The 21,999-nt window shown below is 42.8% G+C and overlaps 2 protein-coding genes across 7 annotated transcripts in view; both read left to right on the forward strand.

Annotated features, from left to right (window-relative positions):
- Positions 1–337: 337 nt before the first annotated feature.
- Positions 338–8,894, forward strand: LOC118224751 (ephexin-1). Its single transcript, XM_035412427.1, has 15 exons — positions 338–414; positions 627–1,049; positions 1,610–1,939; positions 3,108–3,218; positions 3,313–4,046; positions 4,289–4,449; positions 4,594–4,743; positions 4,838–4,967; positions 5,882–5,956; positions 6,293–6,382; positions 6,870–7,021; positions 7,198–7,365; positions 7,529–7,602; positions 7,811–7,915; positions 8,244–8,894. Exons 2-15 carry the CDS (start codon positions 650–652, stop codon positions 8,435–8,437), a joined length of 2,874 nt encoding a protein of 957 aa, XP_035268318.1. The 5' UTR covers positions 338–414; positions 627–649; the 3' UTR covers positions 8,438–8,894.
- An 836-nt stretch (positions 8,895–9,730) lies between these two features.
- The window catches only part of farp2 (FERM, RhoGEF and pleckstrin domain protein 2), a 51,005-nt gene continuing 38,736 nt past the window's right edge, over positions 9,731–21,999 (forward strand). For all 6 annotated transcript variants that reach the window (XR_004764712.1, XM_035412684.1, XM_035412685.1 and 3 more), the window contains exons 1-2: positions 9,731–9,820; positions 12,663–12,904. Coding sequence is in view for 5 of the 6 variants with exons in the window: in XM_035412684.1 (XP_035268575.1) it covers positions 12,704–12,904 (201 nt within the window). In the remaining variant the exon portion in view is untranslated. The remainder of the gene's footprint in view (positions 9,821–12,662; positions 12,905–21,999) is intronic.

A 21,999-nucleotide genomic window follows, 5' to 3' on the forward strand; every position in this document is an offset into this window, starting at 1 on the left:
GGGTAACCTTAGGACAATGAAAATCTTGTACAAGAATGTATCGCCTCATCACGGGGAATTCAGCTCCTTATACCTGCATTCCCAAGTTACTAAGCACATTCTTTCGTGATTAGGTTTTAATGGAAAATCTTGGTTTCTGGCCCTAGGGAGTGATCCAGTGGAAAAATGTTAACCGCAACACGCTAACATCCAGTACCTTTGATGGGCTGAGACGTGACAGGGCTCTGTGTTGTGTCCGGAGGGAGTGGTCTAAATGAAAAGCCTGGAGGGCCCTGAATGCAGTTGTTTTCGTTTGGCAGACCACCTGTTACTTGGTTCTACACGTTTCCTTGAAACCTCAGGTGGGGATCTCCTACAAGAGAAAAAATCCATTCCTCCCCACAACCCCCAACTGCCCTAGTCTTGCTACTGTTGGTAAGGAATGGCTAGAGACAAGAGGAGCTGAAAAACAAGTGCAAGAATAATACTTCCCTACACATTATTAATGATCATCATTCATAGGAGGAAAGTAATATTGGTCTATCCATCTATCCTTTCTGACACAAGATTGATGTGATCTTCTATCCCATTTTCTATACTTCTGTGCTTGTGTAATAAACGTATGTCTGTTCCTTGACTTCCTGTAGGTGTCTGTATCTTGCGCTTGTCGATGGGTACAGAGGAGACCAGCTCAGCCATCTTGTCCCGACCTACCCTGCCTCCAAAACCTCAGGTCCCCCCTAAACCACAGCCCAGGGGGACACGTTGGCGCCGGGCAACTGATGTCATTTGCAGAGAGGTTGCAGGGGAGGATGGAAATCAAAGCCAAATGGCACAGAAAGCCAGGCACAAATCTCTACCCTCCCATCCAAACGAGCAGAGCTTGTGCCTGTCTGTGGCTAAGGATGACAGCCCTTTTCCTCAACCTGATGGGCTACTCAGTTTCTCAGAGAGAGTTAAGCCCTTCCCACTTCCAAAGCCCCGCCTTCAGAAAACACCCCTGCGACAGGACAGCAAACCCTTGCCAGCAGATAAAGAAAGAGTGTCCAGCACTGACAGTAGTGACTCAGGTGAACCAGAATCCGCTAAACATTGCATGGTCCCTTTCCAATAGGCTGAGTCCAGCGGTGCCATTGTGTCCGTTCATATACCTTATGTGCACATGAGTGTGCCCAAAAGTGCTTCTTCACTAACTCTGGAACTTAAGCTCTGTTGCTGTAAAGTGTCTGAGATTTTCTCAATTATTGGTTTGGAAAAAGACAACATACCTCTTGAAGGACAGTAAGCTTGCGTGACAGTTCAGGTACACCTCAGTAAGGCTGATATAAAAAACAAGTGAGAATAGGTATTAAAGTGAGAAATAGTCACAGCTGACAGTTTCTCTTTTGTGTTAATTTGTAATGCACAGAGGATTTGGATGACTTAGTTCTTATTTGGATGTTCTCAAGTACGTAGTCTAACCTGCACCTGAACATGCTTACAATGATCAGTGACCCTGCTGCAGTTGAGTATTCATCTTTCAGGAAAGTCATCTTTCCCTGACATTTAGACTAATATTTTTCCTGTTTCCTGCTTGCTGTTGTCCCACCTCACATCATTTCTTGTTCTTTGTTCCATCTCCTTCCTGTAGAGGGAAGACTTTGGGATGGACGCAGTGGGAGTGAGGGAGACTCTCCCTCCAGTGGGCTGGGTTGCGCTCCGTCCTGTCCCTGCATGTGCCACTGCAGTCGCCATCCCAAAGGTGGTGAAGGACCCCTCAGAATGGAGCCCCACCTCAAAGCCCCACCCAGTTCCCTGCCTGGCCTGTGTCTCCCGGCCCCCGGACTAAAGGGTGACCTCCACTGGGACTACTGGCACATCACCTGCCCCAGAGCTCCGGGGAGGTCAGGGCGTGTCCCTCCAAAAATTCCTCTCCCTGCTCGGCCCCTTCCCAAAGAGCCGGACCTGATCTCCATTCAAGGTCAGCACCGGAGCTCTATACACTCCTCTAAGCCAGTGAGGCTTACACTTCATCCTTCATTGCATCATTTCATACAAATATTATCATCACAATGTCAAGCATTTCCAATAATTAGCTTACGCATAACATGCAGGTGGAGATCTGCAAGTTATGTACATCCAGATAACCTTTTTAATGTGATTTATTGAAGTAGCGAGGGGTGTAATGATACATCAATCTAGTTACATAAATTCTACAAAATTACACATTTCGGTAAATGTATTGTTATTATTCATTCATTTTCTGAGCTGATGGTGGGGTGGTATATTTAAAATGTTGGCCACTTAAATAGCTAGATATTTAATCCAGCTAAGCAATTCAGTATAAGTAACTTGTTAGTCCACCCAGGATTCAATTCTAATTTGAACTCCAATAATAATTCTAATTCTAGCACACTGAGCACAGAAGTAATGCTTGAATTGAAGTGACAGTGTCATGGCAGAAAACTGCTCAGCTATCAAGAATATTTGCCGTTCTTTATTATCCGTCCTCAGGAAGCACTAAAGCAAACAAACGTCTCATAACCATCAGAGGGTCAGGGGTGAAAAAACATTCCCTTAAAAAAAAGGAAGACAATAAACCAAACGCAAAGAAAGAAACAGAGGAGTCTACAGTCTCTAATTTTATTTATACACACACACCCCTTTCACTGCAGTTCCATGCCTCTGCAGATCCAAGGGTCAAGTCTGCACTTGCCTTTTTCCTCATGCCCAGAGGGCAAGTCAATGCAGACTTATCGTGGCTGTCATTCCCAGGGCAACAGGAGGCCTCAACGCCTAGCATTCCTTCCAGTTCCCGTCTTTCCTGCTTAGGTCACATCGGGTGGGTCATTACTGTAAATCACACCATTTCCACTTAGAATGAGGTAATTTCCCAATTTAAAGCACGCACATCACCTCTACAAATCAAATGCTGGCATATTTAAACGTAATATTTCACGCCTAATATCAGGGCCGTCGCATCCTGCATTCTTGTCCTGTTAGCGAGTGTCTTGTTTACTATTTTCCTGTCAAAACACGTGTCCGTCGGTTTCTTTAATGGTCTTCGTGTTAGATACCATTATTAGCTCAGGCAGAGCTCTGTGCTGTTCTCTTAGCAGTGTTGTGATGTCATCTTCCTGTGTATATAGACAGGAAGGAAGAGCCTGACGTTCCTGAGGGAGTGTATCTGGAAATGGACGTGTCTCCATCTGAAGTAGATGACCACTGTACCGCTGTAGTCATGTGCAACAGACACTTAGGTATTGTGGAATGTGTCCTTTAATTTGGTTTTATTAAGAGTTCCATTGGAATTAAGATAAAATCTCAGACGTCATCCCTCCATTTCTTGGACAGGGTCCCCGGTTTCCCCAGATGTTGGTGTCGGAGCAGCAGAGCGTCTGTCGTTCTCCAAAGTGCCCAAACCCCTTCCCCCCGTCCCCGCCAAGCCCCTGCCACCACTAAGGAAGCAAAGCACAAACAAGGAAAGGGACAAGAGGACCTGTGATGCTCCCCTCCAGAGCATTGTGGCGGAACTCCAGGAAAAATTCCCCAGTGATGGCAAGGAGGTTAAATCCAGGAAGAAGTCACATGTGAAGAAGAGGGAGAATGGGCAGAAATTTTCCCTTCTCTGCAAGAGGTCCCCCACAAATGTGATGGCACTTTCATCCTCACAGAAGAAGAAGTCGCCCTTGGCAGAGCTTGTGTTGTTCTCCTTTAAGAGCAAGGAGAGTGCTCAGGAACTCCAGGAAGCTGCCTTGACTACTCAGTCACCCACGGTGCTAGCAAGTCCTGTGAGAGAGCCTTGGGTGGATGTGACTGTGAAAGACTCAGAAAACTTGGATGTTTCTGACCTCTCCTCCCCAGCCACACCACTGGGTATACAGGCATGTCTGGAGCAGGAAGACGACACGGTGGCCCACCTGGCAGAGGACAATGAAGACACGGGGTCAACTCCACAGGGTGTCATGAGGGGAGTGTCCATCAGGGGGAGCCATAGGTCCCGGAAACCATTCTGGCAAGAGCGAAGCATTGTGCAGGACAGTGGAGTACTGACACAACTAAGCAAGCAGCAGCTGCTGTTACATGAGGTAAATGTTTTTAAATTGGCTCTTGTCTCTGCTTTTCACTTAATGTACATCTTAGCTTCATTTTCACTTTAAGATAGTTTCTTTTGTCCTGTGAGCAAGTCAGCACATTCACAAGGCATATGGTTTAGTCTGCATACCCATCTTGTCGCAAGCGTGTGTCCACGTCAGTGTGGTGCCCAATATGCAGTGGCTGCATTTTTGGTGGGCCTGGAAGTGTGACTGTTCTGTTTCCTGTGGCTCAGAGCATGTATGAGGTGGTGACCACAGAGCAGTCCTATTTGGACAGCCTGAATGTGGCGGTGGGCCTCTTCATGGAGTCGTCTGCACTCAACCAAGTCCTTGCACCTCGCGACCGCAAGTCGCTCTTCTCCAGCATGGGCAAGATCCGAGAGATCAGCCAAAAGTAAGAGTATACTCCATCATCAATCTGTTCCAACACCACCAGTGAAATGTGTATACTCTGTATGCATAAATGGACAATCTGTATGTTTTACCTTCAAGGCAAAGTATGTGTTGTTGAGGGTGGCACTGACTATAGTGTGTTCAGTTTTCTAGATGCCATGCAGACAGAGCTGGAAGCAAGTCTGTTCTGTGATGTGTGTGAGATCATCCGCCTTCACGCCAGCGAACACTTTGGCGCCTACGTTGACTACATACGCAACATGCCTTACCAGGAGCAGACTCTGCATAACCTGGGGTAGGAGAGCCATAGGGACGAGCTCTCTGGGACAGGAGGGGTCACTGCCTTGCACCCAAGGGCCCGTAGACTAACTCCCTGTGTCTGTGTGCAGGAAGGAAGACCCCCAAATAAAGGAAATTCTCACACAGCTGCAGGAGGACCCCCGCTGCCACCGTCTTCCACTCAAGTCCTTCCTGGTCCTGCCCTTCCAGAGGATCACACGTCTCAAGATCCTGGTGGAGGTGTGGAGAGGGGAGAGAGGTGGAGGTATAGGGTTAGAGAGTGTTGAAGGCCTTAAATATATTACTCCCCACAAAACTGATCCGGATCACTCTCAGTTCGTTTTACATTATGTTTTATTTTATTTTTTTGGATGATGCTTGAATAAATTGATTCAGTCATCAGGTCATCAGGGGTTACTAAGAAAGCCAGAAAATACACTTCAGGTTGCTCTCAAGCAGCTTTACAGTGACATTATAATTCCAGAGGCTGGACATACGAACATACACATTTTATAGCAGCAGCTGTTCACACTTATAAATGTTGGCACTTTCATTGACCACAACGGTCTCAGATTGCATTCGCCATGGGAAATGGTACCAACCAAAAATATTATCAAAAGTCTTAGAAGAATAATTGAGTAATATACACACCTATTATCTCATAACGTGGAGACATAACATTGCTGTAAAAGCTGCTTTGGAGTTATTTAAAGTCTATTTTCTTCCTTTTGACCATGAACTCCCAAATGGGCTGTATTTGCTTTTGTAAAGCTAGCAAGTAGTCAGAAACTTCTTGAAATATCTAAAATATCATTAATCCGGCACAAACACTACCTCAGTCAACCATCTGCCAAAACTGAAATTATATTTTAAAATTTGAACAGGCTGGAACGCATGCAAAATGGAAAATGAACGCTGATTTTGGTTTGATTTTCCATTCAAAAAAAGTAAATAAATTACACATCTTTAGTTTCACAGATATGGGCCCTAGCCCAGTTCTAGCATTATATGCTGCTCTGGAAAAGGAAATTGGAGTGTTTTTGGCGTTCCTCGTGCGGCCAGTCCAACTGTATGAGAAGCTGTCATAGATGCATTACCCTTCGCGGGACTTACAGAATGAGAATGAGTGATCCCACTGATTTCCTTGTTCTCAGACCATCCTGAAGAGGACTGACCCGGGATCAGATGGCCAGGCATCTGCACAGCAGGCGCTGAAGGAGATATCGAAGGTACCACAGCAGCGGGCCAACGCCGTTATCTTGTGTGGTTTAAGATAATCACCGGATGCTTTCTTACTTTATGTGGCTCACACTTTTTTCTTAAGCATGGTGCTATTTTATTTCTTCAGTAAATGATATTGAACTGAGGGTCATGTAAGTTGTTTCAAATTATATCAACAAATAAAAGTGTCAAAAATAATAGAATGGACAATTCTATTATTTTTGTATTACGTTTTAGGTTTCAAGATAAATGTAATTGGGGATCATATTTTTGAGCAGAATCAGCATATTTGATCTGTTATGCAGCCATTGCTTCATCAGCTGTGCCCGCTGTGCCCTCTGTAGGTGGTGGAGGCCTGTAACCACGAGGTGGGAAGGATGAAGCAGATGGAGGAGCTCGTGCACATTGCCAACAAGACAGAATTTGAATGCAAGGTGAACTCTCTCTCTCTCTCTCTCTCTCTCTCTGACAGCCTGCCATTACCCCCACAGGTCATGCGCAGACACAGTGCTGCTCATTCTCTGTTTGAGATGCATTCTCTTTGGAATGCCTGGATAAACACAGAGCAGGAACTCATTTTGCCAATATCCTCCTGAGACCAGGCAGAAAAAAATTGAAGTATTCAAAGTATCTTGGATGACAAAAACAAGTTGCAAAAAAAAAAAAAATTATTATTTTATTGAATGTCCTTGTACTGTAGGTTTCAGCATAGTGGAATACATGGTTCTTGAGATTAAGACCAGAGATCCATGAATTTCTGGATCTTATGAGGAAGTGTACTGAAATGGTTCAGGACACTCCAATGTAGACTTCCACCTGAGTGTAGTGTCTCATGACCTTGAGGTATAGCTGATAACATGGACAAGAGAATATGACATGGTAACCTCTTCTTGTTTTTATCTTTATTTTTCCATGGGGCAGGCTCTGCCTCTGGTTTCTTCCTCGCGGTGGCTGGTGAAGCAAGGGGAACTGGCTCACCTGACTGACAAGGAGAATATCTTTGGCAAGAGAAAAGTCTTTCCTGTCTACTTGTTCCTCTACAATGACCTACTGCTAGTCACCATCAAAAAAGGGTGTGTACTACGCATTGTCCTATCATGGCTTCTTTGTGGTTGCCTGGATAACCCAGTTAACACAGGATTAGAGGGTGCCAAGGTACCATCAAAATGACTGAAGATTTTTTAAAGTTCAGAGCTGTCATTAGTTAAGATTGCTTCATATATCATATGACTCTCCTGTCTTGGCCCAGGCTGGATCGATTTGTGGTTCAGGATCACGTCCACCGCTCCCTCATTGAAATCAGCGATGAGGTAGAGGATGCAGAGGTGGAGTGTGAACTGAAGAACACCTTCCTTCTCGCCCTGCTGAAGGACCACAAAGGGAAAACTTCTCAGCGCCTTCTGAGAGCCCCTTCCCAGTGAGTACATCCCTCCTGACTTCATGAGCATCTCCATCTCACTGCCCACACCAACAATAACTTTATGAGAAGCTTCAGTCCAGAGCAGAGCAATGCTGCTTCCTCTTGTGCTGTTCTCTCCATTGAGGTTATCTCTATCTCTCAAACTCTTGCCTTGACTCAGGGCTGAGAAGGCCAGCTGGGTGGAGGCCCTGAGGCCACAGAAGAACGGGAAGAATGAAGTGTACGAAGAGTGGGGTGAGTGGTCACAGTGGTGTGCACACCACTTGCGTTGAAATGTGTCTGTGGTGTGTAAGTGTATGTGTGTGTGTGTGTGTATATATACATAGTGGGCACTAGAGGGCAGAGTTTCCAATAACATTGACAAAGTGAATTATGCGGTCCAGTGGTGATGATGTTGCAGGAGAAGGGGATTTCGTGTCTGTAATGGTGTGGCTTGTCTCAGACTGCCCTCAGGTGCAGTGCACAGCAGATTATTCTGCCCAGCAGCCTGGAGAGCTGAGCCTCCTGATAGGGGATGTCCTCAATGTCATCCAGAAGACCAATGATGGTGCGTAGCCTGATACACAGAGTCATGATTAACATATTTATTACATAACCATTAATTCAGCAGGCGTACTGCTGCTCAGGTAACGTGAGCATGGGCTAAGAAAGGAGCAGGTGATGCATCTCTCCGTAGGCATGAACACTTCCATTTCTTCTCTGATCTCAGTTCCTGTATTGAAACGCCTCCTTGAAAAGAAACCTGTGGCTTTAAATTACAATCTTATCATGCCAAGATGCCAGTAAATTGGTGTCATTCCAGCATTAGTTGAGTTTTGCAACCCCAGTTTGCTGGTGTTAACGCAGGACGAAATCTCCCGTTCCCCTCCTCCCAGGCTTCCTGGAGGGCCGGAGGCTGGTGGATGGGGAGAGGGGCTGGTTCCCCCGCGGCAGCGTGAAGGAGATCACCAACGAGCACGTGCAGCGGCGCCACCTCAGGCAGCGCTACCACGTCCTGCAGGCCGCAAACCGGATGCTGAGACAGCGCTACATGTCCAGCGAGCGCCATGCCTCCACCTGCTTCCGATAGGGCCCTCAAAGACCATCCGCGGAAACGCCTCTCTCACACGGAAAACGTTTCCATCTCATCCTTTTGGATATGTCTTGCCCCCTTTGTTTTTTTCACAAAGTTCTGATTTTTAAATGTTGTTAACATTCCATTTAATGGCTTTTATCACTGAGCCTTAAGACTTCCACTGCACAGCATGGATTATATTTTTACGATCCTGTAAAGGAACCTGACGTTACTCACCACAAAGCATTGCAGAAGGCCATTGTATCATATTGCTGTTATAACCAAATCATGGATATGGGGTTAGATTTTTAAACAACTCAAAATAAGATGCTGGTAATCTTTAAAGCAACATTTCATATTTTGTTGTTAATGCTTTATTGTTTCTTCAGGCAAAAGACTGAAAGCAATAGTTTGTACTGCATTAAGAGATTGTATGTTTTATTTAACATTAAAGCATTTACCTTTTCCATAATTCAGTATTGCACACTTCATATGTTCCATATAAAAAGGTGTTTGGTAGTAAGATGGTGATCAACCTGTGGTCGCTGGATTTCACTAATGGGTGCTTTTTTGAGTGATGCGCAATCCTGACTGTGATCAGACAGACTACCATAACTATAAGTGTTAAGTAGCCTAGCTTCTAGTTCTGTCTCTGGGTCCATTGAATTTATTTTGGGGTTGGAGAGTGAAAATAATTGGTGTAACCGTATTATTATTTTTGTTGTTGTGGTTTGAAATGTTCAACTGCTAAAGGGAGTCTGAAGTTTCATGTTACCAAGGATGCCGGTAGAGGATAGGCTACTCCTTACTTTTCACTTAAAAACAACCGGACCAAAGGTGAATATGCCTGAAAACATTACCTGTTCGGTCAGGTCGCATACACAGCAAAAAATAATACTGGCGTAGAACAACATAGCTTTATAAACCACTTACGTAAAAACAAAGTTTAAAACATACACACACATTCCTTTGCACTCGACATTTAAAAGTGAATACTTTTTAAAATGTCACATGAATTGCGTATTATTTATACGCAATGAGTAGAACGTATACATCAAAACTAAGCTAATATTTTCAATATAACTGGCAGAGACAACTAAGTGCAAAATATCCAGCCGTTGCAGTGTGCACTTTCATCCACTTCCAAATAAAATGGATCTAGCTTGCTCACCAATCGATGTGCACTCTCTTTTCTCTCAACCAACCAAGATCTATTGACAGGTAATATTCATGTCCAATTGTAATTGAAATTATGTTGGAGCGAGGACCAATGGGAATGGGGAAGGGTGTGGATTGTACCCAATGAGGGTGGAATTAGCAAGGCAGTTTGCTCGCTATGGCCGTCTGAGAGTCGCTTTGAATTGGAGTTCTAGCAGTAGGCTACAAGAAAAAAATCAGGTAGGCAACGACGTGGTTTTATTTATTCCGTTCAATTATATTTTCATAACAGCAGCTATATTTATTTTTAAGGACATTTATTTTACTATGCAAAATGTATGGGTTTGTATCAACTTATATTTGCTGTTTTGACAAACGAAAAAAGCGCAGATGCAAAATAGCTTTTTGATCAACTTTTAAGTTGATAGCGAAGTGGATGTTATGTCTTTGCATTTTTCTGTTATCGAGCATGAAAGCTAGTTATTTAACTGTTACCCAGCTCGGTCTCTCAATTGTTTGCTGGTTAGCTTCCTCAGCGTTGTCACCAGTTAAGTTATTTGAAAGACGACTTGTTGGACTTTGAACGATTTGAAATGAGTCAAATAGTAGTCCGATGCTTACTGGGTTTTATGTGATTTTTGCCCATGCGATCATTTTGGAGATACGTTTCTAATTATTGGTCTGTTTAATCACGTTTTGCGACGAACGTCAGATTCGGGGATTTAACTTCGCAAGAACACTGTCTATATCTAGCTTGTTGAAACGGGCTGGCTGGATATACACAATCATAAATAGCCTATCATGCAGTACACGTTCTGAAACGTTATACTCTACAACTAGGATACGTGTTGTCGAATACTTTTGAAATCTGTGGAAAACATTTTAGAGATGGAATTTATGCTGTTTTCCACGTATCCATTCTCAGTGAAGCGACACCCAATGATTGATTTTATTATCGTATTGGGAAGTCTAGTATAAGAAATTGGAGCGTCCCGCGGCGAAAGCTACAGATTTTGCTTTGAATGTTATAGAATGTCTTAGGTAGCAGCACTGTGGCTGTCAGGGACATGGGAATTCCTGGTTAAAGTAGTCGACCTGTTGCTTCAGTTCTGTTCCATTCTGTTGCAAAATATTAATTGACAGCATTGCTACTTGGCCAATTGATTTTGCGGTATGAAACGTTCATGTCTGTTTTGTATAAGGAGTGGTTGTTTTGAAACAGCTGTTGTTACATCTGACTACAAGTGAACATTTGAGGAACTCATTGATAAGCTCTAGTTAGGCCTACTTTCCGCAAACCCACCGAGTTCTGTATAGACGGGTGTAGCTACGTATTGTTAAAACGCCTAGTCAAACAGCCTCAGAATATCGACTTGTTCGGAGGTGAAGTGTTGTAATAGGTCCAAGAGTGCGAACTGTGTACCCCAGAAATACAGACACACGGACATTAAAAATGGGCCGAAATCTAAATGGAAATACACAGGCCTGTATGATTTTTTTTTCTTCAAACCCCTCCCCAATTGGGAATACATACTTATTTCAGACATAAGTAATGTTTTTTCTCTTCTTTCCATTTTTTCTCTCATTATTATTTAATGGAAAACATGTAGAAACATAGTCTGACTTAAGTAACAAATTCACCTGTAAAGCTGATGATGAAAGCTGTGATGTAAGGGTATTCACATATTGACAGACGGAGGGAAACAATATCAAACAAATAATGAACAATCATGCAGACAAACCAACAATAACATCACTTAAAGAATTAGCTAATTGGCATTAGCTAATTGATGGCATTTTGATTACTATGATAAACGGATGTGGAGACAGTATATCCCTGTTTTACAACACTTCATAAGGTCATATTCTAAGAAAGTTTGACATTATTTATGATTTAATAAGTTGTACTATTATAGATACTGTACTTGTAATCCAATTATACTTTCCAAAAGGAAAAAAAAGTTTAGGCATTTATTAATTAAATCAGGTCCTACCTTATCAAAGGCTTTTTGAAAATGAAACATAAAAATTAAACCTGCCTTTTTGATGATGCCATCTACGTTTATACAGGGATATACACATCACTGGCAATTAGGCCTATATGTGAATCAATAGTAATAAAAATCAATAATAATTTTTGCATGATTTTTGATCATTTATGAGATTAGCTTCTTCAGAATAAGCCAAAGTGCTTGTGGGCATATCTACCAACTCAAGTCATTTTCAGCATTCCACAGAAGGTACTTTAGAAATATTGATTTTAATGGCTGGTTTACAGTAGTTCACGAGCCTGTACAATATCGGTACTGTAATTCTAACCCACGCAAACCTTCAAACTTTCAAATGAAACCCTTTTGAAAATAAGAGTGAGTCAGATGTGGGGAGTTCAGTATCACCAAAGTTCCAAAGGATTTTGGGTAGGAGGAAATGATTGGTGGAATTGTGAAAGGCTTATTGTAACCAAGGCTGCACATACTGTGTTAAAAGGTTTGCTGATATGTTTATCGCGGTCTGCATCAAAGGCTGACGACATGCACGTCACTGCACATTATTGATTCATGACTTATTGCCTTATAGGTTCTGTTTTACTGTTGGACATTGTTATTATGCTAACGGCGGTTTATCTTTTCAGTTGTTTCAATCTAGAATAACATTTGTATCCATTCTAATGCTAGCCACTGGCAAATCTTGCTATTCCAGCTATTGTTTCCAAAGTATTCAAGTGAGATTGATGTTGTATTAGTTCCTGATTTGCCATGGTATGCTTCTTCCATTCCCTGAGTTATGCTGGAACAGCCACCCACCATAAATGACAGTCAGAGAATATCCATAAGGATTACTTCAGTAATCCTTGGTTTCCTTTTCTTTTATACCCAATTATTAAATGATTGATTAGTGCCACTGATTGGCCAGGGATTCCACTAGCCTAGTGCCCCTGTTCAAAATCAGTACCTGATCAGAGGGGAAGAATGAAAACCAGCATTCTTCCCCTCCTGAACTGGCCTCAAGGGCCAAATTTGAGCGTCCCGTGTGTGCAAAATTTAACTCTTGCATTTCTTCCCTGATCCTGATCCCTTTACAGGGCGCGCACTTGGCAGGTTGGGGACGGCCCACAGATGAGTGATGGGTGAGATTGAGGGCTCCTACCGCGTCCTGCAGACCCCTGGAACCCGTCTGGGGGCCCAGCGCAATGCCGGGATCAGTACCCTGGAACCAGGCCAAAACCTCAGCACGGCAATGGCCAGAGGGAAGAAGGGCCAAGGGAACGGGCTTCATATCCGGGTGCAGGGGCTGGACGAAGCCCAGGAATTCTATGACGTGGAGGTGAGGAACCCCGTGTTGCCAGAAGGCCTTTATAAGCAAAAGCAAATGTTCTGATGTTGCAAATGTGGCTCTTTTTTTCCCCCTGAAATGCCTTTCGCATTGAACGTCGCTACAGCAACGAGCCAGAGTGCTTTTTAGAAAAATGGGATGTCGTATGAAATATAATTAAAATGAAGCAACTGTGATGGGAAAGCTCTGGAGGCCCTAAGAGCATGTCTCCATGTTGGTGTTTTGTCTGCAAGTTTGTCCGCCGACGGTTGCTGTACGGAACTTCATTTGATCCCCCAACATCCTCTCCTTTAACCCTTTGATGTATATGATCACAAGCATGTGATTAGAATGCTCTTAACTGAACATTCTAATGCTGGTGTATCAATCACTAATGGTAGTTGAAAGCAGTGTACTTCTAGAACACTGGCTTAGAATTTTGAAAAAAAAAACAAAAAAAATATTTTTTACAGAAAATCTACTCTTCAGAGGTAATGACTGCTCATTCAACTTGGCTTGGGCTACTTGCCTCAGCCTCAGTTTCCACTGTTGACTCAGCTGACTGTCCCAGGTCCCCACCAGGCAGAGGCCTAGCCAACGGAGGGACTCTTACTGCGGCTCGTGCGCAGTTCTGTCCCCCTTGCAAAAAGGGTGCGCAGACCGGAAAAGGGGGATGATTCTGTGCCCAGAACACAGCCTTAAACAGTATAACATCTGGGCTTTTCCCCTGTCCTGCATATGTTTAGATCCTTCTTGAAGGGTTTTCTGGCCTCATTCATCTCTGTAGCACAAGGAGTTGACCTGTGCTAATATATTCTTCTTGATCATGTTGGAGTCAGTGGAACTAGACTGTGTACTTGAAATAGGGTAATTTTGTCTATCAGTATAATACAGTAAATTTAAAATGGTAAAAAATACCGTAATATAAGAAGAGTTCATTGTCAGATTCCACTTGAATTTTATGCATCAGTCTCAAAATGAATTCAGTTGTATCACTGTTGTTCACAATATTACATTATTACATTATAGAGGGAGGGAGAAGTAATTCTGGAATGCAGAGGGAGGGGGAAGTGACTGCTTATTGGCCAGTTACGTAATGTTGAGAAGTGTAGACCAAGGGAATAGTAAACAATGTGGCCCCTGTTGTTTTTGTAGTAGGCTATGCAGTTATTTGTATGCCTGTGCGGTCCATAGATAAGTGTGGTGTTTGTCTGCTGTGGTCAGATCTTGGGGGCTTGAATGTGTCACGTCCTGAGGGTCCTATATCTAATATAGCTGAATTGAAATAAAATGTAGAAAAATTTAAAGTAAACGTAAAATTTTAGAATACAAAAGGCTATGTGAATCTTTAAGTATGCATTCATACTTGCTGTTTGTACAGTGGAGCGGGATTTTATGCTTGTAATGCCTTACGCATGAATAAGATTATCATATGAAGAGGTGTCCTCTTGCCCTGGGTGTGGCAGTTGTATTCATTTTATTTTCCGTCTTTCTGGGTTTATAATCCTGACGATGATATAAATACACATCACTATGAGCCCGCAGATAATTATTTTGAGTTGGATGTTTGAGGTGGACAAAAGTGAGTTTGTGAAACGGTCTGAGGGGCTGTACAGGAGTAGCTCTGAGGGAGTTCCTGTGCCGGTTCCTTGTGGTTCCTGCAAGCGGGCCTGAGCTCCCCCTGGCCGAACGCTCATCGCGGAGCTGGTCCCGGATCAGCCCCTGTTGCGGATGGTGCACCTGAGCTGCCATTCTGTGTCGTCTGGTCTGTGAGACAAGCCCCTCTGGGCAGGCTTTGAAATCTCTGCTTGCTCTGATTTGACATGTTTTCCAAACAAAGTGGCAGTCGGCAGCCAGCTCAGTCATTAGCATGCCTGTCGACTAGGCCAGAGGAACCGTCAGTGTGCCAGGGGAGTTCTCAGCTCTTTGCGGGGGGGGGGGGGGGGGAGAAAAAAGGAGGCTCGTTTTAATATCGGCAGGCGCTGTGAAGTCATTTGGCAACATCCCCAGTTAGGGAAGTCTTTACAAGTTCCCGCAGGTAGCAGGAAGAGTTCAATGGCTGTGGGAAAATTTCACAAATTGATGCAAAATGAAACAGGAACAAAAAGAGTCCGCTAATTTTGTTGGCTTGTTTTTAGTGCTTAGAATCCACCCTGTGTGTTCTGTTTCGGGCCACAGCTATTGCAAGAGCGAGAGCCTTTCAGAGGCAGGCAACTGTCAGCTGATTAGGATCACAGCACATTATAGGTTGGATGGAATGCTTTTTATAGATATTTCCTGAGACGGTAAACAGAAACATGGTTAGCGTTAAATCAACACAACTGTAAATTTCTATCACTTGCACGCTTGTCTAAACACTATTGGTGTTGAATTAACACTGAGCACATCACAAGCAGTAACGTGCTGGATGTTCCTCTACTTGAGTGGTTTTAATACTCATTAGAACTTTGTTGTTCATGATAGTGTATTTAAGTTGCTAGTGCTGTTAGCTTGGGTAACAGGACAGCTGTACTTAATAAAAGACACACTAAACATGTGCCCATATGTCTGTCGTTATAGCCCTGATTTTAGCTTTTGATGTCAATTCCCAGTACTGACAACCTCTCGGCCCAAATGTGTTGAATCAGGCTCTTAAAAATGCACTCATCTGACGTGGAACACTGAATAACTAACATAAATAATATCCATAAACATATACCAGTTTATGGTAAAGTGTTGCTCACATATCTCCCGCACGATTTTTGCTGGGTTAAAAAATAAATAAATAAATTTCCATGACATTATAGTCAGTGGCATTGGTGAGTAAGGAGGTAAGGAGGGATTAAGAGTCAGATGACCCCTGAATAATTACACTGGAGGTGCAATGCCACCCAAATATTCAGAACTATGACCTGTAAAAATATGCATTTATTTATGTCAATGTAAAGTTATGCATTAAAACTTCAAAATAACAGCGCAGTAGTCGGTTTGTGTTTATTTGAGGAATTGATGTGATTGTATTCTGGACTTGTATGTCTCATATTCTTATGTGTGTATGGCATATTCAGCTAAAGTTTAGCAAAGATGTTTGGCTGCTATTTTAAGTTCTTTTTTGTTTTGCAGCTAGCTCGCTACTAGCTGCAAAACTGCTTTGTTTATGGTGCTTCTCTAGTAACCAAGTCAGGGAGTCTGCTGTCAGCAGCACACACAGTTCTCGCTCGTGTGACTGTTCATTCACCACCTTCTAGAGTGCTCCTCGCTTCTGCAAATCTTACTTAATATGCACATATTTTATTATTAAATAAGGCCGCCTGTGATTCATATCACTATAGTGAAGCACGGAACTGTAAAAATGATTTGTTGTTCCAAACATAAAGCAACAGTTTTTATTGCCCAATGTAGATGTAGTATCTTCTACCCACCTTTTCCCATGCAGCGTCTGCCTTTCTGTGTAACCACAGGGCCTGATGTAATTTCTTGTCTGTTGCTTGGTGATTTGCACCCTGCCAAAATAAGAGCCCATATGTAACCTTGCAATACAGAGTCCCATGCCAAAATCAGGTGTGGTATGGAAACGCAATGCAAACATCACCGCTATCACAAAGGAATTGTTGCCAGTAAATTTTCATTTGGGAGACATTCCAGAGTGAGCAGTGGATAGAATCCCTAGTTAAACAGTCATGCACTCTGATGAAATAACAGTTTTTGGTGGTAAACCTGACCTCTTTCAATACTTGATTCATAAACATGTTTAGCCTGAAAGCTCTGCAAAATTATTTGAAATACTAAGCAGTGCTCAGATCAGCTAGGAGTTGGCGAAAGTGAGCGAACTAGTCTGTTGCTCATTCAGAGCTGTTCGTTACGTAAAGGTGAATTATGTTCAGTGCTTCCGGTGGCTGTCTCACATTGAGTTTTCAGCTTCATAACTTCATGATTAGTTGCGAGCTCAGGCGCTTGCAGCACAAGATCACAAGATGAATTCAGTTAGCTTGAAGAAGCACGAGACTGCTGGCAATATCAAATTGCCAACGCTGTTTTTCCCATCCTGTGCCAGCACTTTGTTTGCACATCTTTCTCTCAGGTACTTTCCTAAGTAGCCGGAGTTAAACATTAATAGAGAGCTGGACACTAATTGTACTGTGCATCACTTCTGTCTTGGCAATAGTTTTGGTCAGTGTTGGTATTCTTGTCTGGAATGTTGGCTAATTAAGCAGTGACACTGGACTGCTGTTTAATAGGATGGCTTAGTTCTTGGTTATCGCATGTTAATGAACTCATTGTGAATTGTGTGATCATAAGTCTGTTTCCTAAGTGTTCTCACAATTGCATTTTCTGTGAGAATGTTAGTCTTGGAATACTCTTGTCAAGAACATTGATACGGGTCATTATTTGATGAGAAACAAACATTGCATGTGTTTTTGGGCAGAGTATGCCACCAGTGAAGTGTGATATGAGCATGAGTTCATGACATAGTTTCTTGTTTTTGTATTTTTTCCCCTTGTTTAGTTGTCATGTGCCACTTTTGAGCCTGTTGACAGTATAGACTCGTTCTTGTGCTAATTCTCACCTGCGACTCCTCTCTCTGGGACGTGCTGTCTGCCGGCCTGGACAGAACCACATCGGTAAGGCTGGTCTTAGTGGTCTGGTGCTGTGGCGGGTTTGGTTCTCCAGCATGCAAACGGCTCTCTGAAACATACCCTTTCCCTGCTCTAAACATACTCGAATCCTGTCATTTCCACCCTCACCCATACATTTTCCTCTGTTGGAAGGAAGAGCGCCTGAAACAATGCCGTTTGCTCAGGTCAGTGTGTTCCTCGGCACTGAAACGGTGTAGTATATTTACATATTGGTCAGCGTGTTTCTCTACACTGCACGTCTCTGTTATGATGTTCCAAGCTTTGATGAACGCGGTCCGTCTGAGCGATTTGTTTTCACTTTTTTAGTTTCTCTGGTTAACGTGTCACGTGATACCCCTCCCAATTTGAGTGGATTACTCTGTCGCGTCTTAGATCTAGGGGCAAACAGGAGGCTTCTTTGCGGACGTGCTTTAAAAATTCCTAACACTGCTTAATTTCCAGATTATCATAAGTAAATTATTGAAAACTGCTGGCTAACTGCTTGATTAAATTACACATCCTCTGCTGTTGCTGGTCTGATTTTTCCTGGTTTTGTCCCCTAGTGTTTCTGCTTTCAGCTTGGGTTTGTTTAGAACTGTGTGGCTATGCCAGTGTACTTGATTCTGGGATCCATTAGTAGTCAGGGGCTGTTCAAGCTGCTCTACTGTAAACATCTTATTTTTCAATTAGTTTGCTGCCAAGTCCCATCACTAGAGAACGACTGTGCGGATAAGGATGGTGATTAATCTCTCAATCCCAACATGTAGGGCCCTAACTGTCCAGAGGATCTCAGTGGACTTGTATCAAAACGAGCAAATTCCAAGGACATTCCAACCAAGGTATTCTTGTGGGATTTTGAGGGCACCAGGTTGTCCCGTAACTCCTTGTGTATGTTTTTTTAAAACCTCTGTGCAGATTTGAGCTTTGAAAGAACTTGAGGCAATGTAAGAAGAATTCTACAGAGATTTACTTTCTTCATGTGTTACTTAAACCTGAATATTTTCCTGTGTCTTCCTGAAACATTCCTGTGTTAAATGTCAACCCAGTGTCTAAGAGATGTCCGATAAAATGTGTTGAGTGAAGGACAGGTTGGATGAAAGTCTGTTTTTAGTAACTATTTGAATGTTTTGGACATTCAAATAACACACACACACACACATGTAGCCTATATCAATATTTAGCTATTTTTCATGAATAGGTACCCGTAATTATTAATAGGAAGGTTCTTGTATGGTCTCAATGTCAGTGGTTGTCCAATTCCTTTGAGTTATTGATTGTCGCATACCAATTGACAGAGAATGCAAACTGAAGTTGACTGCAGTTTTCAACAATTTGTGATCCATCGTAACCACACGTGATAAACGGTTTATTGCTTTCCTGTGTAGAAAGGAGTGTTTGGAATGCAGAGAGCGGTGCTCAGTCGCATGCTAGCCACCGGCTCCAATCCTGCCTCTCGGTGCTGTTTACTGCTGCGTTTGTTCTGATGGATTCCCGGCTGCTCGAAGGATGCCATTTTATGGCCTTCCCTCACAACCGACAGCGTTTAGACCTATTGGCAATATTTAACCTTTCACCTAGTATGTTTAGAAGTGTATCTTTGGATTGCTTTTTGTAACCGTGCTGAGTGTTTGGTCATTTCTGTCAATAAGCTTGGTCGGAAATTCTTTTGTTGGCCATCTTGTTTTTGAATCTTAAGGGGGCACAATGTTCAAGTTTGGCTTCGGAAATTAAACAAATGCTATGGGTCAGTTTGCATTAGACATGCAAAGTTCCTTTGGATTTCTGGATGTTGTTGCATGTGCTCTTTTTAGGTTTGGAGCTGTGAGCATGTGTATAATGACAGAAGTCATTGATACTATTGGTCCATGTGAAATGGATAGGACTGTAACCTGGCTCCTCACTCCTCCCCGCTTTAGGACATTGAAAGTATGCTCTCATCGTCTGATAAGTCCATTTAAGGTGAACTTTTGAAGCTGTGTGCAAAATGTTTGTGTGCTGTGTTATTTATAAAATGAGCTTGCTTTTCAAACAATTCCATTGCTTTTTGTGGTTCTGGTTCAAACATTTTTGTCCTCCATTTTTCCCTCAAATGAATCCTTGTCTGTGTCTACAGTTTCTTGGGCTTTGTGTACACTGGCTCTACAGAACTCGCCTTGAATCCTTTATTAAATGCAAGGTTTGATGTTAACTGTCATGTGAAAGCTTGGTGGTACCAAAGTATTTTTATTAAAAGTAACAGTAATGGGCTGTTGTATGTGGATACCAGCTTTTAAAACAAACTTTTATGAGTATTTTAGAGACTCTTATCTTACCTTGTGGAGCAATCCATAAGCCGTATTGTGGCTACACTCATCCCTTTCTAATATCCAGTCATTCCCATGTCTATGAATCATAAGATTGAGCCACATGGCTTACGTGGTTGTAGTAATGCTGGTATCTTTGGATACCATTTTGCTAATTTAGCTATCAGAAATCACTGGTGTTGGCAGTGAGCTAACTTCCCCTCTGAGCCACAGTAGGTGGACAGCTCAGAAGGAAAGTATGAGCAAAGTCTTGCTGAATTTCATATACATCAATGCAAATCCAAAATAATCAAATGTCAGTATTCATATTTCACAAAGCTGTTAATAAATCTCAAATACGACTCACTTTAAAAACACGCACTTTAGTTTTAGTGCAACACCGTGATTGTGGTGATGCTCGGGTCAAACCGTAGCGTCTTCTGTAGCGTGAGTGGCCCCAAATACTCAAGGGGGAAGTTTTCAGTCCTTCCCGCGTTGTCTGCTGTTGGAGTTATGCTGCGGTCAGACTTAAGCCAGCTGCCGCGTGCTGACAGGCTGGAGGCTGTGTATCTGTGCGGCTCTGAGAGCGGTGCTATAGGAAGCAATAAGGAAGCCCCTACATCAGGCCAGGATATCCTGCCTTTTCCGCAGCCAGGCAATGCTGTTGATTACAGTCCAGACCTAGTTTTTCTCCCGAGCTGCCAGTGCTCAGTGCTTAATGTTGAAGGAGTGTTATTGTGAAGCACGTGTACTTCCCTGCTGTACATTCCTTTGTCTGAAGGAGCCTTTTGTTTCTGCGGCACACTGTATGGATTTTGTGGAGGTTGTGGAAATAATACTTTGACCTAAATCTTCCTGTAGAAAGTACAATGACTTTTTTTTTCTTCTTCGCCTCTCAGTGCTGCTGCAGTTGGAGGACACTCCCACTGCTGCCGCTATTCATGAGCGAAAGTGCTGTCAAGTCCACAAGTTTACCAGCTAAAATGTGGATGCTTGCACGCTGTTTTATAATGGAAATGTCAAGGACCAGCAGAAGCATTAAACTTGCAGGAATGTGATAGTGGGCGGCAGTGTTGCATACAGTAGCTAGGGACAACATCCAGGGAAGTTTTATCACCTGTAATTCAGTCATCCCTCAGCAAGAGGTCGATAGATCGTTTTTGTCATTGCTCCTCCCCCCGGTAATCTACATGAAGTGCCACTAATTAAGCGCAGAGGAGGATTGACAGCAAATGTTACCAGGCTTTTATGCGCTGCTTTCAGTTCAAAGCAATGCAGCAGGCATCTATAGTGTTGGGCTGTGACGTTTTTTTTTTTTCTTGGGGCAATGGGAAGTAGACATAGAAATTGTGTGTACATTACACTATATTACAAAAATAGTTAAATTAGGTCATAACAACAATGATGTAATTTGTATTGCTGTTGTAGGGCTTATAAAAATGAAAATATAGAACAGATGAACTCAATGTAATAAAAAAGCAAGGTTTGATTTCTGTGATTAAATTTGGTCTTGGGCAGTTGTTTAACAGTCTCCTCATTCTTTGACGGTAACTTATAGTATCAAGATGCAGTGTTGGCAAGAATAACATAAAAATGACAAATTATACTGGATGTAATTGATTTTCCTGGCAGATCACATAAAATGTACAAATCATAATTTTCTGTGCCATCTGTTGACTTTTTCTTTTATTTGTGAGTCAGCAACGTTTAGCACATACCAAATTTTATGTCCTAGTCTTGATTCAGGCCCCCAGGAGTGAGTATTTTGAGGGTATAAATATAATACCTCTTTCTTTGCAGTAGCTGGTTTTTTATGTTCCCCCCTCTCCTTGAGGTTTTTACATGCTTGTTGCCTGTACATCTCAAAGAGGACACTGAATGCTGGGCCGCCTTGAATCGTGCACGAGCCAGGTTACGTCAGTCCTGATTGCGAATTCTTCTTCGATCAGCAATTCTAGTTTTGAGTGTTCTTTATGTTTTACCCACATATGCAAGGCCACAAGGGCATTTGATCAAATAATTTACCTGTTTGGTGGAGCAAGCGAGAGCGCCTTTTATTTCCACTGTCCTACGATTTATTGGGTGGGTGCATGTGGTGCATTTGACCGTAAAATTAAATTGTGCATACGACTCACACTAATAGTTACCTGAAGGAGCACATCAAGAACAGTGCGAGTCTTTAAAGGTCACATTCCTCCCTCTCACCCAGGATAGCCTATTATGTCAACTG

Source organism: Anguilla anguilla, chromosome 4 (genome assembly GCF_013347855.1).
Source record: "Anguilla anguilla isolate fAngAng1 chromosome 4, fAngAng1.pri, whole genome shotgun sequence".
Classification (NCBI taxonomy): domain Eukaryota; kingdom Metazoa; phylum Chordata; class Actinopteri; order Anguilliformes; family Anguillidae; genus Anguilla; species Anguilla anguilla.

What these genes read in the sequence shown, in the direction of transcription:
- LOC118224751 (XM_035412427.1), top strand. Translation starts at nt 650, where the DNA reads ATGGGTACAGAGGAGACCAGCTCAGCCATCTTGTCCCGACCTACCCTG. An exon ending in CGCTGAAGGAGATATCGAAG is followed by an intron (nt 5,957 to 6,292) that starts GTACCACAGCAG and finishes TGCCCTCTGTAG; the next exon opens with GTGGTGGAGGCCTGTAACCA. An exon ending in CTAGTCACCATCAAAAAAGG is followed by an intron (nt 7,022 to 7,197) that starts GTGTGTACTACG and finishes GTCTTGGCCCAG; the next exon opens with GCTGGATCGATTTGTGGTTC.